The following is a 16,531-nucleotide window of genomic DNA, read 5'->3' on the forward strand; positions in this document are numbered from 1 at the left end:
ACACGCCTGTACACGTGTGTGCTATACCTGTACACGCGTGTGCTACGCCTGTACACGCGTGTGCTATGCCTGTGCGCACAGACACACACCCCCCCCCCCCGTTTTGGGTGCCCACGCTCACACCCACCGCACCCCCCACGCGTGCCGGTGTCCCGGTGCCCAGTTGGGGGGCACAGGGGGGGCGCAGGGGGGGGACACACGGAGCCGTTGTACAAACCCCACACCTGTATTTGGCATTTTTCGGCGCTTGGCTTTGAGGGGGGGACACGGGGCGGGGGGGGGGGACACACGTACAAAAGCCGTAACGATGCTCCGGTCCGAAGCGGGTCCCTAAGGCCACGTTGGGGGGGTGGGGGTGGGCGCGGGTGGCCCCCCCCCGCCCCGTCACAGCTCCATGGCGGTGCTGCCGGACGACGTCTTCAGTGGGACAGAGTCGAAACCGTCCGGCGTCCTCTGCGGCAAGCCCCGGCGTCAGCGAGCCCCCCACTCCGCGTCACCCCCGTTCCCCTCACTGGGTGAGGTGGGGGGAAACTGAGGCACGGAGTAGCCGCAAACCACACCGCCGCTGTGGCTTCTCCGGTGTCTGCTCTGGGGTTGTGCCCCCCTCCGCCCCCCGCCCTTACCTTGGACGTGAGGGACTTAATTTTGCCAAAAAGCGATTTCTTGCTGGTAAAGACCAGGTCATCCTCGGCGTCCTCCCCCTCCATGATGGCACAACTATCCGGCGCCGGCAGCTCGCTCTCCTTGGCCGCCGCGTTCATCACCAGCTTGGAGTATTTATACTCCAGCCTGGGGACAGAGAGGGGACAGCGAGCGGTGCCATCAGTCCCCCCCATAGCGATAACCGTCCCCCCAAAATCCTGGTGGCACCGCTCACTTTTGGTTCTTCTTCCAGAAATAGGCGGCGAGGGCGGCGAGCAAGACGGCGGCACAGGTACCGGCGGAGATCCCCACCTTCAGCCAAAAATCTACGCTCCTGCAGCCCCTCACCTTCTGCGCCGGCAAACTCTGCCCGCCGCGGCACAGCCGGGGCTCCCGCCAGACGTAGGTGGTTCTCTGGGGGGGACATGGGGGGCTCAGTGGGGTGGGTGACCCCCAGCCCATCCCCGTGGCGTCCCGTCTGGTGTCATGTACCTGGATGCCACCGAGGCAGGCGCCAACGATGGGGCGATAGTGGTTGGCGGAGCAGCGGGGACAACCTTCGCCCGTCACCCAGAGAAAGTGGAAGGTGCAGCCGTCGCAGGTCCCCTCGGGGCATTTGCTGGGGGGGGGGGGAGAAGAAAAAGGGGGGGCTCAGCCGGCGGTGACAACACGGGGTGGGTGACACGGGGCGCAGGGACGGCGGGGTCCCCAAAACGAAGCACCCAAGGGATGCAACCCAGGTTGGGGTGGGCAGGAGATGGGGGTGCCACCCTGGGCGGGGGTTTGAGGGTGCTGCCCCTGTCCCCCCGTCCCCAAAGCCACCCCGGTCCCCAGCACTGTCCCCACCTACCTGGGCACGGCCAGGGTGCCAGCGCCCGGGCGCAGCGGGTCGCAGCGCAGGCGGATGGCGGTGGCCCGGCCCCCGCTGCAGGGCTGCGTCACGTCGTTGGACCTGCCGTGGGGGACACGGGGGGCTCAGTGGGGGGACAGCGGGGTCCCCGTGTCGGTTGTGGGGTCCCCCGGGGCCACCCACCCTCACCTGTAGAAGAAGACGATGTCGGGGAGGTCGGGGTGGCCGGGGGGGAAGTGTTCGGGGGGCGAGGTGATGCCGTCAAGCGAGGAGCCGGCGGTGACACCTGCGGAGAAAGTGGGGTGTCCCAGTGGAACTGGGGTGTCCCAATGGCACCGGGGTGTCCCAGTGGCACCAGAGTGTCCCAGTGGAACTGGGGCGTCCCAATGGCACCGGAGTGTCCCAGTGGAACTGGGGTGTCCCAACGGCACTGGGGCGTCCCAGTGTCACCAGGGTCTCCCAATGGCACCGGAGTGTCCCAGTGGAACTGGGGTGTCCCAACGGCACCGGAGTGTCCCAGTGGCACTGGAGTGTCCCAGTGGAACTGGGGTGTCCCAGTGGCACCAGGGTGTCCCAACGGCACCGGGGTGTCCCAGTGGAACTGGGGTGTCCCAACGGCACCGGGGTGTCCCAGCGGCACCGGAGTCTCCCAGTGGCACCGGGGCATCCCAGCGGCACCAGGGTCTCCCAATGGCACCGGAGTGTCCCAGTGTCACCAGGGTCTCCCAATGGCACCGGGGTGTCCCAGTGGAACTGGGGTGTCCCAACGGCACCGGGGTGTCCCAGTGGAACTGGGTGTCCCAACGGCACTGGGGCGTCCCAGTGGAACTGGAGTGTCCCAGTGGAACTGGGGTGTCCCAACGGCACTGGGGCGTCCCAGCGGCACCAGGGTCTCCCAATGGCACTGGAGTGTCCCAGTGGAACTGGGGTGTCCCAATGGCACCGGAGTGTCCCAGTGGAACTGGGGTGTCCCAGTGGCACCAGAGTGTCCCAACGGCACCAGAGTGTCCCAGTGGAACTGGGGTATCCCAGTGGAACTGGGGTGTCCCAACGGCACCGGGGTGTCCCAGTGGCACGGGAGTGTCCCAGTGGCACCGGAGTGTCCCAACGGCACCGGAGTGTCCCAGTGGAACTGGGGTGTCCCAATGGCACCGGAGTGTCCCAGTGGCACCTGGGCATCCCAGCAGCACTGGGGGGTCCCAGCAGCACCGGGGTCCCACAGGAGGGGACGGGGAGGACGAAGCTCAAACCCCGGGGATTTTCTCCGGGTTGGGGGGGAGAAGGGGGGACGCCGGAGCACCCCGAGACCCCGGCTCACCCACGACGCGGTCGGCCAGGCTGACGGGCTGCGAGGACACGGCCGTCTTGTAGCCCATGACATCGGGGGGCACCAGGATGGACTGGCAGACGTAGGATGTCACCACCCGGGCAGGGTCCCCCTCGCCCGCCGGCAGCCGGGCGTCCGTCACGTTGTCCGTGCAAGAGGCCATCTTCCTGCCCTGGCGGCGAGGAAGAGGAGGGTGACGCCGGGCGGCGATGGCACACGCGTGCCCGCGCGCGTGCGTGTCTGCACGCGGCGGTGCACGTTTGCGTCTGCGCCTGCGGGTGCGTGACCGCGTGCATGTGTTTGCAGGGCTGCAGGTGGGCACGCGTGTCGGCACGAGCGTTTGCGCGTGTTTGCGTGTCTGCACGAGTGCGCAGGTGTGCATTTGTGTGACTGTGTAGTTGCACGTGTGTTTGCATGACTGTGCATGTGTGCATGTGTTTGCACGAGTGCACGTGTGTTTGCATGTGTGCACGTGTGCTTGCACGACTATGTGCATGTGTACACGTCCGCACAACCACATGCGTTTGCGTGACTGCAAGTGTGCTTATGTGTTTGCACGAGCGTGCAAGCATGCATGTGCGTTTGCATGAGTGTGCACGTGTGTTTGCACGACTGTGTACAAGTGTGCACGTGTGTTTGCACGACTGTGCAAGTGTGCGTGTGTGTCTGCACAAGTGCGCAACTGTGCGTGAGTGTTTGTGTGACTGTGTAGTTGCACGTGTGTTTGCATGACTGTGCATGTGTGCATGTGTTTGCACGAGTGCACGTGTGTTTGCATGTGTGCACGTGTGCTTGCACGACTATGTGCATGTGTACACGTCCGCACAACCACATGCATTTGCGTGACTGCAAGTGTGCGTATGCGTTTGCACGAGCGTGCAAGCATGCACGTGCGTTTGCATGAGTGTGCACGTGTGTTTGCACGGCTGTGTACAAGTGTGCACGTGTGTTTGCACGAGTGTGCAACTGTTCATGAGTGTTTGTGTGACTGTGTGTAGTTGCACGTGTATTTGCATGACTGTGCGTGTGTGCACGTGTTTGCACGAGTGCACGTGTGTTTGCATGTGTGCACGTGTGCTTGCACGACTATGTGCATGTGTACACGTCTGCACAACCACGTGTTTGCGTGACCGCAAGTGTGCATATGTTTGCACGAGTGTGCAAGCATGCACGTGCGTTTGCATGACTGCGCAAGTGTGCGTGTGTGTCTGCACAAGTGCGCAACTGTGTGTGAGCGTTTGTGTGACTGTGTAGTTGCACGTGTATTTGCATGACTGTGTGTGTGTGCACGTGTTTGCACGAGTGCATGTGTGTTTGCATGTGTGCACATGTGCTTGCACGACTATGTGCACGTGTACACGTCTGCACAACCACATGCGTTTGCGTGACTGCAAGTGTGCGTATGCGTTTGCACGAGCGTGCAAGCATGCACGTGCGTTTGCATGAGTGTGCACGTGTGTTTGCACGACTGTGCAAGTGTGCGTGTGTGTCTGCACAAGTGCGCAACTGTGCGTGAGTGTTTGTGTGACTGTGTAGTTGCACGTGTGTTTGCATGACTGTGCATGTGTGCATGTGTTTGCACGAGTGCACGTGTGTTTGCATGTGTGCACGTGTGCTTGCACGACTATGTGCATGTGTACACGTCCGCACAACCACATGCGTTTGCGTGACTGCAAGTGTGTGTATACGTTTGCACGAGCGTGCAAGCATGCATGTGCGTTTGCATGAGTGTGCACGTGTGTTTGCACAGCTGTGTACAAGTGTGCACGTGTGTTTGCACGAGTGTGCAACTGTTCATGTTTGTGTGACTGTGTGTAGTTGCACGTGTATTTGCATGACTGTGCGTGTGTGCACGTGTTTGCACGAGTGCATATGTGTGTTTGCATGTGTGCATGTGTGCTTGCACGACTATGTGCATGTGTACACGTCTGCACAACCACGTGTTTGCGTGACCGCAAGTGTGCATATGTTTGCACGAGTGTGCAAGCATGCACGTGCGTTTGCATGACTGCGCAAGTGTGCGTGTGTGTCTGCACAAGTGCACAACTGTGCGTGAGTGTTTGTGTGACTGTGTAGTTGCACGTGTGTTTGCATGACTGTGCATGTGTGCACGTGTTTGCACGAGTGCATATGTGTGTTTGCATGTGTGCATGTGTGCTTGCACGACTATGTGCATGTGTACACGTCTGCACAACCACGTGTTTGCGTGACCGCAAGTGTGCATATGTTTGCACGAGTGTGCAAGCATGCATGTGCGTTTGCATGACTGCGCAAGTGTGCGTGTGTGTCTGCACAAGTGCACAACTGTGCGTGAGTGTTTGTGTGACTGTGTAGTTGCACGTGTGTTTGCATGACTGTGCATGTGTGCACGTGTTTGCACGAGTGCACGTGTTTGCATGTGTGCACGTGTGCTTGCATGACTATGTGCACGTGTACACGTCCGCACAACCACATGCGTTTGCGTGACTGCAAGTGTGCTTATGTGTTTGCACGAGCGTGCAAGCATGCACGTGCGTTTGCATGAGTGTGCACGTGTGTTTGCACGGCTGTGTACAAGTGTGCATGTGTGTTTGCACGAGTGTGCAACTGTTCATGAGTGTTTGTGTGACTGTGTGTAGTTGCACGTGTGTTTGCATGACTGTGCGTGCGTGCACGTGTTTGCACGAGTGCATGTGTGTTTGCACGTGTGCACATGTGCTTGCACGACTATGTGCATGTGTACACCTCCGCACAACCACATGCGTTTGCGTGACTGCAAGTGTGCGTATGCGTTTGCACGAGCGTGCAAGCATGCATGTGCGTTTGCATGAGTGTGCACGTGTGTTTGCACGGCTGTGTACAAGTGTGCACGTGTGTTTGCACGAGTGTGCAACTGTTCATGAGTGTTTGTGTGACTGTGTAGTTGCACGTGTATTTGCATGACTGTGCGTGTGTGCACGTGTTTGCACGAGTGCACGTGTGTTTGCATGTGTGCACGTGTGCTTGCACAACTATGTGCATGTGTACACCTCCGCACAACCACATGCGTTTGCGTGACTGCAAGTGTGTGTATACGTTTGCACGAGCGTGCAAGCATGCACGTGCGTTTGCACAACTGCAAGTGTGCGTGTGTGTTTGCATGGCTGTGCAAGCGTGCAGGTGCGTTTGCATGAGCGTGCAAGCGAGCATGTGTGTTTGCACGAGTGTGCAAGCATGCACGTGTGTTTGCATGAGTGCGCAAGTGTTCACGTGTGTTTGCATGACGGCAAGTGTTCATGTGTGTTTGCATGGCTGTGCAAGCGTGCATGTGCGTGTGCATGAGTGTGCACGTGTCTTTGCATGGCTTTCCACGTGTGCATGTATGACTGCATGTACACCTCTGTTCGCACAACTCCACGCATACATTTGCACGTGTTTGCACGACTGCCCGCACCCGCCCGTGTCCCGCTGGACCGCCGCTTGCGCACCCGTGTTTGCACAACCGCGTGCCTGCATTTCCACGACTGCAAGCGTGCGTTTCCACCTTCGCACGTCTGCGTGCGCTTCCACCACGCACGCGTGCGCACACGCGCTCCCGTCCCCACCTGCACCCCCTCCCTGCCTGTTCCCAGGGGATGGCACCAGCCCCGGCCCCGTGCCAGCGGGCAGTGCCATGGGTGCCAGCGCTGCGTGCCAGCGCTGCGTGCCACCCCGGCCTCACCTGGTTGCCGCAGAGGCTGATGTTGAAGTGGTGGAAGTACTTGAGGCCCTTGGCGGTGAAGCTGGGGCCGCTGGCGAAGGCCGTGCCGGAGGCCAGCGCCGAGAAGTCGTAGTGCAGGATGCGGCCCGGCAGTGCCAGGGAGAAGCTGCAGTTGTTGTAGCAGAGGGAGCGGAGCTGGGGGGGGGGGGACAGGAGGTGGCAGTCAGGGATGGCGGGGGCTGGTGTCACCTCCCTGGGGACAGCTGGGGGGCTGGCATCACCCACCCACCCAGTGTCACCCACCCAAAATGGCCAGGGAGGCTGGTGTCACCTCCCTGGGGACAGCTGGGGACATCCCCTTGGGGACAGCGGAGGGCTGGCATCACCCATCAGGGGCAGCCGGGGGGGGTGGTGCCACCCACCCTGTCACCCATCCTGTCACCCACCCTGTCACCCACCCAGAATGACCAGGGGGGCTGGTGTCACCTCCCTGGGGACAGCTGGGGACATCCCCTTGGGGACAGTGGAGGGCTGGCATCACCCATCAGGGGCAGCCGGGGTGGGGGGTGGTGCCACCCACCCTGTCACCCACCCTGTCACCCACCCAGAATGGCCAGAGGGGTCTGGTGTCACCTCCCTGGGGACAGCTGGGGGGCTGGCATCACCCATCACCCAGTGTCACCCACCCAGAATGGCCAGGTAGGCTGGTGTCACCTCCCTGGGGACAGCTGGGGACATCCCCTTGGGGACAGCGGAGGGCGAGGAGGGCTGGCATCACCCGTCAGGGGCAGCCGGGGGGGGTGCCACCCACCCTGTCACCCACCCTGTCACCCACCCAGAATGGCCGGGGGGGCTGGTGTCACCTCCCTGGGGACAGCTGGGGGGCTGGCATCACCCATCACCCAGTGTCACCCACCCAGAATGGCCAGGTAGGCTGGTGTCACCTCCCTGGGGACAGCTGGGGACATCCCCTTGGGGACAGCGGAGGGCGAGGAGGGCTGGCATCACCCGTCAGGGGCAGCCGGGGGGGGTGCCACCCACCCTGTCACCCACCCTGTCACCCACCCAGAATGGCCGGGGGGGCTGGTGTCACCTCCCTGGGGACAGCTGGGGGGCTGGCATCACCCACCCACCCAGTGTCACCCACCCAAAATGGCCAGGGGGGCTGGTGTCACCTCCCTGGGGACAGCTGGGGTCATCCCCTTGGGGACAGCGGAGGGCTGGCATCACCCATCAGGGGCAGCCGGGGGGGGTGGTGCCACCCACCCTGTCACCCACCCTGTCACGCACCCAGAATGGCCGGGGGGGCTGGTGTCACCTCCCTGGGGACAGCTGGGGGGCTGGCATCACCCACCCACCCAGTGTCACCCACCCAGAATGACCAGAGGGGCTGGTGTCACCCACTCATGGCGGGGAGGGGGGCCGGTGTCACCCTGTCAGCGGTGGTGGCGGGGCTGGTGTCACCCTCCTGGAGCTGGCGGGTGCCACCCATCTGGGAAATCTTGGCCGGTGTCACCCCTCTGGGTCCCACAGCATCACCCCTTCGGGATGGCCGGGGGGGGGGACTGGCACTGCCCGTGGGGACATCACCCCGCGGACCCCCACCCTGGGGAACACGCGGGGACGGGCACCTGGTTGCTGTGGGTGCCGGGGCCACAGGGGTGGCAGGCGGGGGTCCCGTCGGAGGGGTGACCCCGCAGGTAGGTGCCGGGCGGACAGGGCTGGCAGGCGCCCGAGCCACGGTCCACGGCGTTCCCGGGGGGACACGGGGCGCAGGATCCGGCCGGCTCGGGGGCGCAGCGCCGGCAGAAGGACGCCACCCCTCCCAGCACGTTGGTGACGTTGACGGAGTAGAGCTTGGCCACGTCGCTGGTGTACCGCCGGCCCTGGCACCGAGAGCACCCGTCACCATCGCCCACCCGCACCCCCTGGCACCCGCAGCCCCCCCGGGGGGGGTCACCCCCCCCGTCCCTCACCGCCTCGTGGTAGGGGGTGCGCTGGAAAGCCCATGTGAAGCTCATGGTGGCATTCTTCTCCACGACGTAGGTGTAGGACTGCTTCCCCTTGGGCCCCGTCCACGTCTCCACCGGCGTGTTGGTGCGGGAGTTGATGCCCTGCGGGGACACGGGGACACGGGGACAGTGGGACCCCCCCAAAAAACCCGGTGTGTGTGTGTGTGTCCCCCAAATCACCCTCACGTCCCCCCACTCACCACCATGAAGTAGAGCTCGCAGCTGACGCTGCAGACCGTCTCGAAGACGAAGGTGATCCTGGCCACCTCCTTGCTCTCCGCGTCCTCCAGCACCGGGCTCGGGGGGCTGGGGACGGCGTGGGGACAGTGTGAGGACACTGCGGGGCTCTGCCCCATGGCGATGTCCCCTCCCTCCCTGGGGACACCCCAGTGCTGGTCCCCACCTCACCTGAAACCGGGGACCACCAGTGTGAGGATCATGAAGTCGTTATCGGAGGCTCCCGCCGCCGTGTAGATGTAGTCCCCGGCCACCTCCCAGCCTGCAAGGACGCGGTGACACGGCTCAGCGGGGTCCCCGGCTGTCCCCGTGGGAGGGGACGGCGAGGGGACAGTGGCCGGGCGCTACCTGCCATCCCCTTGTACTCGAAGTTGATGCCGCTGAGGACGGTGGTCTCCATGTTGGGGGGCAACACATTCCACCACTTGTACTCCAACCCCAGCGCCGGCTCGGTGCCCGCCGGGCAGCTGAGGCAGCCTGGGGACAGGAGGGGACAGCCCTGCACCGGGGTGGCACCCACCTCCCCTGCCAGCTCCGGGTGCCCCGTCACCCCTTGGGGACAATGATGGGGAGGTCCGGAGCCATAGGGACAGGAGGGGACAGCCCTGCACCAGGGTGGCACCCACTTCCCCTGCCAGCTCTGGGTGCCCCGTCACCCCTTGGGGACAATGATGGGGACGTCCGGAGCCATAGGGACAGGAGGGGACAGCCCTGCACCAGGGTGGCACCCACTTCCCCTGCCAGCTCTGGGTGCTCCGTCACCCCTTGGGGACAATGATGGGGATGTCTGGAGCCGTAGGGACAGGAGGGGACAGCCCTGCACCGGGGTGGCACCCACCTCCCTCTGCCACCTCCAGGTGCCCCGTCACCCCTTGGGGACAATGATGGGGATGTCCTTAGTGGAGTTGTAGGGACAGGAGGGGACAGCCCTGCACCGGGGTGGCACCCACTTCCCCTGCCAGCTCTGGGTGCCCCGTCACCCCTTGGGGACAATGATGGGGACGTCCTTACCGGAGCCATAGGGACAGGAGGGGACAACCCTGCACTGGGGTGGCACCCACCTCCCTCTGCCACCTCCAGGTGCCCCGTCACCCCTTAGGGACAATGATGGGGATGCCCTTACCAGAGCCGTAGGGACAGGAGGGGACAGCCCTGCACCGGGGTGGCACCCACTTCCCCTGCCAGCTCTGGGTGCCCCGTCACCCCTTGGGGACAATGATGGGGACGTCCGGAGCCATAGGGACAGGAGGGGACAACCCTGCACCGGGGTGGCACCCACTTCCCCTGCCAGCTCCGGGTGCCCCGTCACCCCTTGGGGACAACGATGGGGATGTCCTTAGTGGAGTTGTAGGGACAGGAGGGGACAGCCCTGCACTGGGGTGGCACCCACCTCCCCCTGCCAGCTCTGGGTGCCCCGTCACCCCTTGGGGACAACGATGGGGACATCTAGAGCCATAGGGACAGGAGGGGACAGCCCTGCACCGGGGTGGCACCCACCTCCCTCTGCCACCTTCAGGTGCCCCGTCACCCCTTGGGGACGATGATGGTGACATCCTTACCCGAGCCGTTGGAGTAGGAGCCGTAGGGACAGGGCTGGCAGGCGCTGCCGTTGCTTTTGGCGAAGCCGGGGTTGCAGGGGGGGCACTTGGTTTTCACCCCGGACGGGGGCAGCCCGGCCGCCTGCGGAAGCTCCTCGCTGCAGATTTTGGGCTCTGCCCACTTGAACATCAGCTGGGTCTGCCCGGGCGGGAGCAGGGGGCTGAGCTGGGGGGGGGGACACGGGGACAGCGGGTGCCAGCCCCCCGATATCCCCCCCCTGGGCCGTACCTCCCCGCGGGCGTCGCAGGCGGTGTGGGTGTAGAAGTAATCCTTGTCGGTGCAGGGCGGCCGCGGTTTGCAGGACGCCGAACCGGGCTCTGCCAAGGGCGAAGGAGAGGGTGGTTGAGCCAGCCCGGCGATGGCACCTCACCGCTGTCCCCACAGGATGCCCCGCCACCACGGCACCAGTGGGACACCCGTGTCCCCAACCCCACCAAGGGACAGCAGGTCCTCCCTGCCCCTCACATCACCTCTCCCTTCCCCACAGGGGTATCCCCATAGGGCAGAGGGTGGGGGGACAAGGGGATCCGGCTGCCACCTCTGGGTGAGGGGACAGGGGAGGGGACCTGGCTGCCACCTCTCACCGGCGTAGGTGGCGGGCTCGCAGGGCTGGCAGGCGGTGGCTCCTTTGCTGGAGAAGGTGTCGGCTGGGCAGAGCTGGCAGGCGGAGGAGCCGGCGGCGGGAGCGTAGGTGCCGGGTTTGCAGGGGAAGCACTCGGAGGTATAAGCCACCCCTGGCAGCGGGAGGGTGCTCAGGGTGCTGGAACCTTTGGGGGGGGGGCGGTGGGACCCCCACCCCAGCACCCACCTACCTGTGATGCCGATGTTCCTCACCAGCACCGGTTTGGGGACCTTGGACCAGACGGAGAAAGCCGTGGTCCGCCAGTACAGCACGTTGTTGCCGCGGCTCAGCTCCACCTGGAAAAGGGGTGGGGGGGTGCTGGGGGGGTCGGGGGGAGCGGGGTCGAGCGGCCCCACTGCTGGGGAGGGGGTTGGCACCCATGGGTGGGGGGTTGAGGCACTAACCCCCATCTGCCACCACCCGCCATCCCTTCTGCATCCTCATGGAGCACCCTCTCCCCGGCGGGGGACACACAAGGGACCCCGGGGGGCTGCGGAGGGACCCCCCCTCCATGTCACCTCCCGCCCCCACCCCACTCACGCTGTGAAACTCCCAGCCCTTCTCCGTCGTCCGCATCCAGCGCGACTCCTCCACCGTGGGCTGGCACTGGTCGTTCTGCACCTGCGGAGCCGACGTGAGGACGGAGACCCCCCCCCTGTCCCCAAAGGCCCCCCCACCCTCCAGCTCTGCGCCCTGCGGCCCCCGGCACCTACAAAGAACTCGAAGACGATGCTGCTGTCGGGGTAGATGTACTCGAAGGAGACGGTGCCCGACTGCTTGAGGTTGACGGCGTACATGAGGGTGGCCGTGCACTCGTCCGTGTTGGAGGCCACGTAGTCCCCCAGCGGCACCCACGTCGACCTGGGGCGGTGGCACAGACCGTGGGCTCCGTCACCCCGCGGCAGCCGGGATGGGGACGGCGGGGACGGCTGTGACAGTCCCCAGGTGGGTGGTGGAGAAGGGAAGAGGCATTGGACACGGGGGCTTGGGGACAGCGCGGGGGACACCGGGGACCGAGGATGGAGAGCTGGGCGCTGGGGACAGCCTGGGGGACACGTCACTGTGCCGGACCCTTATCCCTGGGGGTCCTTGTCCCCCCAGCCCGTCCCCGAGAGGTGGGTGGGCTGCGAGGAGGAGGAGAGGGGGATCCTGCCGCGCCGGAGCTGCGCCGGGGGGACGGCGGCTGAATAATTGAAGAGCTGCTGGAAGTAGGTTACATTTGCAAGTTGCATAAATGCTGCGGCGCGGGGCAGCTGCCGGTGCAACCGGCTGGCGGCAGGGCTCGGTGGCTGCCGGTGCAACCGGCTGGCGGGAGGGCTCGGCGGCTGCCGGCACTGATCAAAGGGCCATGGTGGAAAATAAAGGCGTTGGCTCATGGCGCAAAGGTGCGGGGACTCCTATGGGTGCTCCCTCTCTGAGGAGGGCTGCTGTGGGTGTCCCGTGGGGTGTCCTGCCACCGCGGGTGGGGGTGATGCTGCCGGGGTGTCCCCCGCAGCACCCTGCCAGCATCGCCTCCCAGGGGAGGGTGACGGAGGGAGCGTGGGGGACAGGGTGTCGGGGAAACGAGGCGCTCTTTACGCATAGAGGTGTCGCGGCACCCATCCGGCTCGCAGCTGCACCGTGCCCATCCCGCTGTGCCGGGGTGGCCGAGCCCCTGAGCACCCTCCCGGGGAGGAACAGCCGGGCTCCAGCCCCCCCGGCCCCGCTTCCCGTTAACGGGGAGAAGCCGTGCCGGTGGCGGCGTGACGACTCACGCGGTGCAGTTCTCCACCGCGTCACCGAAGCCGTCGTCGACCTCCAGGTTGGTGGCGACGTTGGCGAAGCCGTGGGGCACCTCATCCCACTCGTCGAAGCGGACGCCGGTGCCCAGCGAGTAGGTGCCCTCCGCGCAGGGTTGGCACGCCTGCGCCTTCATGTCCAGGAACTCGCCCGCCTTGCAGGAGAAAGCTGCCCTCGTGCAACGAGGGGGGGTCAGGGCGGTCGCCCCCCCTGTTCCCCCCAGCGTTGCTTCGGCCTCATCATCCTCACCTCCGCTTTTCGGAGCGCTCCCCGCTAGCGGAGGTGCCCGGCTGGCGGTGGGATCCCCCGTCCCGAGCGTCCCTGCGTGGCCCCACGGCAGCAAGGCAACCCCCCCCCGCCCCCCGATTTATGACTTTTGGCAACTCCGCGGCACTTCCCGCCCCGACCGCCAGCTCTGCCAGCACCAGGCAGGATGCGACCCTGTGCCAAAGCGTGCTGCGGAGCCGTGGCCCCCGCCAAGGCTTGTGGAGGGGGGGGGATTTCCATCCCCCTCGTTGCATCCCGGCCTTCCCCGTGACGAGCTGCCAGCGCTAACGAGAGCTTATTGCTGCCGCGCAGACAGGTCCCGTCGCCGCCTTTGAAGGCATCGCGCTGCGACGGAGCTGATGAAAAGCCGCACGGCGTCTCACCGCTCCCCCCCCCTCGCCCTCGTTTCCCTGCCCTTCCCACGCCCCAGGACCCCCCCACCCGCACCCTGTCCCCCCCCAACCTTACAGCACTCGGTGCCCTTGACGGGGTCCGGTAAGCCGGTGCAGAGTCCTGGCGTGTGCGGCACGGCCACCCTCCACCGCGAACCCGTGCTGTCGCACGCCGTGTACTCGTAGTGGTACTCGGACTGGAAGAGAAAACACAGAGGGAGAGCTGTGGCCCCCAGACCCCCCCAGTGCACCCCGCCACGAGGGGCTGCCCCCCCCGGTGCTGCGTCCCCGGTGCCCCGGCTCGGCCGGCTTAGCCGGGGTGCTCGGCTCCAGCCCAGGGCCGGCCGGTGCGGTGGGAGAGGGTGCTTGGGGTGTCGGGGTGCTCAGGGTGGGGGGGTGCTGGGGGCAGGGGGGTGCTCAGGGTGGTGCCCCCCCCTCCAGGGCACCCCCCGCCCCGGGATGCCAAACCCCCGGGAGGGCTGTGGGGTCACCCAGGCCATGGCCACGTGCCCGGGACCTTCCTGACCACCCCATGGGACGAGAGAGCCCCGGCGCAGCGTAGGCACCCGGCACTGCCGCCCCCTCCCCGGGGTGGGGACTGAAACCCCGGTATCCCCCGAGTGCCGGCGAGCAGATGGCACCGTCCCCGGCACGGCACCGTGTGCCTTGGCGTGGCCCGAGCGCGGCGGCACGCGTTGCTCATTAAACAGGCTCCTCGGCGCAACCCGGATGCACCGTCCTGCTGGGGAGCCGCCAGCCCCAGGACACCCACCCTGCTGCGGGCACCCCTCGGCGGTGCCGCCGGCTGAACGCCGGAGCGGGGAGCAAGCCGGGAATAAAGAAGGGCTGGGGAGAGCGGGGCACCGTGACCCCCCCGTGCCGCCGGCTGCCTCCAAGCCAGGACTGGCTCAAGGCCGGCGAGCAGGCGAGGCCGGGAGCAGGCGAAGCTCAGCCGGCGCGGTTAATCTCCCGGGCAGGGCGAAGGCCGGGTCCGGCTGCTCCGCGGTTGATGCCGGCGTGGTGGGGGTACCAGAGGGGTGGTGAGGGAGCGACACCGCAGCCCCCCCCGACCCCTCCGCTGCCGCATCCCTGGGGTTTCAGAGCTGGGTGCCGCGGCCTCGTGCTGCCGGCAGACGCCGGAGCGTGGCAGGTTGGCGAGAAAACAACGCTTTGATGTTTCCCGTCGGCTGGAAACGGCGGCTGTGGAGGGGGGAGAGGGGGACGGAGGGGTGCGAAGGCCCCCACGGCCCCGGGACGGGGGCGCAGCGGAGGGTGCCCACCACCACGGCCAGGACGGGGGTACCCACGGGGGTCACCCCGGCTCTCAGCAGCCCCGAGCTCCCGACATTGCTCTTGCTCCCGAGGGATTCCCTTGGGAAGAAGGTGGGTTATCCCTCTTCCCAAGCTTTCCCCCCGCCCCAGCGCGGAGCTGAGCGCCTGGGATGAGCGACGTTAATCGCTCCCCTTCGTAAAGGCTGCAAATTTTTATTAAAATCTAAATAAATCGACCTAATTCAGCCCCGGGGTGGCTCTGTGGCGCCGGGGGGGGGACACCCCGAGGTGCCACCGCCACCCTGCTCCGGCCAAGGGAGGGAGAGGGTCTGTCCCCAATGGGGAGGGGGGGACACACAGGGACAGGGGACATAACCTCCGTGGGAGCGATCCCTCCCGGGGACAGGCGCCAGCCGCCGTCTATTGTTCCCAGCTCCGGGCGGCGGAACACGGAGACACGGAATAAATTGGATCACGGCACAAAAAAAAAAAAATTACTGGCCCAGATGAAAGCGGCCGCAGGTTGGGGACAGCCGGGGCGGGGGGGGGACAGGCGAGGACCCCACGGGGGACGAGCGCTGTCCCCCCCGCCCAGGGAGGGAAATTTGGAAGGTGGCGGGGGTCTCGCCCCGGCACCGCTGTCCCCAAGGCGGCCGGGTCGCGGCGAGCGCCAGAGCCCCCCGGTTTCTTCTCGCCGGCCACTTTGTCCCCATCAGCCACCAGGCCACCATGTGCCGGGCTGGGAATGGCACATGGCTGTCAGGGACATATGTGTGTGTGTCCCCTCGTTGTCCCCCACCCCAGCAGCACTCACCCCCAGGGATGATTTGGGGACATCCCCGGGATCAGCAACCGACTGGGACACGGGACCAGCCTGGGGACACTGACGTGGGGCTGGAGGTGGCCCTAGGGTGACTCTGGTTGGGGAAAGGGGTGGCCTCGAGGTGACACCCCCCCATCACCCTCTATCCACCCCGATACTCTCCATCCCTATAGGGGACCCCACGTAGCCCCCCCCTTACAGCAGCACAGCCCAATCCATACGTTCCCTATAGGTGACGGACCCCATGGGACCCCCCTCCGGGTGAGACTGGAAGCCCCCGGGGACTGACCGGTCCCCGGGGGGCCGGGGGGGGGGCTCCGCCCCCCCCCCGGCCCCCGGGGACCGGTCAGTCCCCCCTCGCTATAGGGACCCCCCCCCTATAGGGACCAGCCCCATCCCCGGTGTCACCGGGACCCCCCGGCCCCCATAGGGACCAGCCCCCCCTCCGCACCCCCCGTGCTACGGGGATCGGTGTCATATACCGGCGGTGGGGGGGGGGGGGTTGGTGTGTACCAGTTTCTCCCCCCCCCCCCCCCCCGGTTTCTCCCCCCCCCCCCCCCGGTTTCTCTCCCCCCCCCCGCCCCGGTTCCGGTGCCGGTACCTCCTTGCAGACGTGCAGCCGCTCCCCGGTGAGGCCCGGTGGCCCGGAGGCTGCCAGGAATAACGTCAGTAGTACCCACCGGGAGTCGGTACCGGTACCGGCCATGGCGCAACGGCAGCGACAGCGCTCGGCCCCGTGCGGGCACCGGCCCCGCCCCCCGCCAACGGCCCGGCCCCGCGCGCGCACCTGCAGCCACCTGCCCCCGCCCCGGGCAGCACCCCGGGAACGGCATCCCCCGGGAACGGCACCGGGAATGGCACCGGGAATGGCACCGGGAACGGCACCGGGAATGGCACCGGGAATGGCCCCGGGAACGGCATCCCCCGGGAACGGCACCGGGAATGGCACCGGGAATGGCACCGGGAACGGCACCGGGAATGGCACCGGGAATGGCACCGGGAACGGCATCCCCCGGGAACGGCACCGGGAATGGCCCCGGGAATGGCACCG

General features: G+C 66.1%; 1 protein-coding gene across 3 annotated transcripts; it reads right to left on the minus strand.

Annotated features, from left to right (window-relative positions):
- Window positions 1-384: 384 nt before the first annotated feature.
- ELAPOR1 (endosome-lysosome associated apoptosis and autophagy regulator 1) lies at window positions 385-16,259 on the minus strand. 3 transcript variants are annotated; one of them, XM_059835058.1, is made up of 22 exons: window positions 16,082-16,259; window positions 13,462-13,582; window positions 12,702-12,894; window positions 11,661-11,808; window positions 11,488-11,568; window positions 11,138-11,243; window positions 10,910-11,059; window positions 10,554-10,642; window positions 10,286-10,463; window positions 9,075-9,203; window positions 8,898-8,988; window positions 8,690-8,795; window positions 8,454-8,591; window positions 8,109-8,363; window positions 6,499-6,672; window positions 2,811-2,991; window positions 1,682-1,778; window positions 1,493-1,594; window positions 1,135-1,261; window positions 878-1,056; window positions 624-789; window positions 385-453 (listed from the first exon to the last, which is right to left on the minus strand). In XM_059835058.1, exons 1-22 carry the CDS (start codon window positions 16,184-16,186, stop codon window positions 385-387), a joined length of 2,985 nt encoding a protein of 994 aa, XP_059691041.1. In that variant the 5' UTR covers window positions 16,187-16,259. The 3 variants fall into 3 exon arrangements, with proteins under 3 accessions (XP_059691041.1, XP_059691042.1, XP_059691040.1); XM_059835057.1 differs by lacking the exon at window positions 385-453 and adding an exon at window positions 472-531 and having other exon boundaries at window positions 16,082-16,186; XM_059835059.1 differs by lacking the exons at window positions 10,554-10,642; window positions 10,910-11,059; window positions 16,082-16,259 and having other exon boundaries at window positions 11,160-11,243; window positions 13,462-13,576.
- Window positions 16,260-16,531: the final 272 nt, after the last annotated feature.

Source organism: Gavia stellata, unplaced genomic scaffold (assembly GCF_030936135.1).
Source record: "Gavia stellata isolate bGavSte3 unplaced genomic scaffold, bGavSte3.hap2 HAP2_SCAFFOLD_1158, whole genome shotgun sequence".
In the NCBI taxonomy this organism is placed as follows: domain Eukaryota; kingdom Metazoa; phylum Chordata; class Aves; order Gaviiformes; family Gaviidae; genus Gavia; species Gavia stellata.

Excerpts from the sequence above, each read along its gene's own strand:
- ELAPOR1 (XM_059835058.1), bottom strand. The coding sequence starts at position 16,186 with ATGGCCGGTACCGGTACCGACTCCCGGTGGGTACTACTGACGTTATTC. Across the intron at positions 11,244-11,487 it reads AGGGCTGGGAGTTTCACAGC|GTGGAGCTGAGCCGCGGCAA; the intron begins GTGAGTGGGGTG and ends CCCCTTTTCCAG. Across the intron at positions 790-877 it reads TTCTGGAAGAAGAACCAAAA|GCTGGAGTATAAATACTCCA; the intron begins GTGAGCGGTGCC and ends CTCTGTCCCCAG.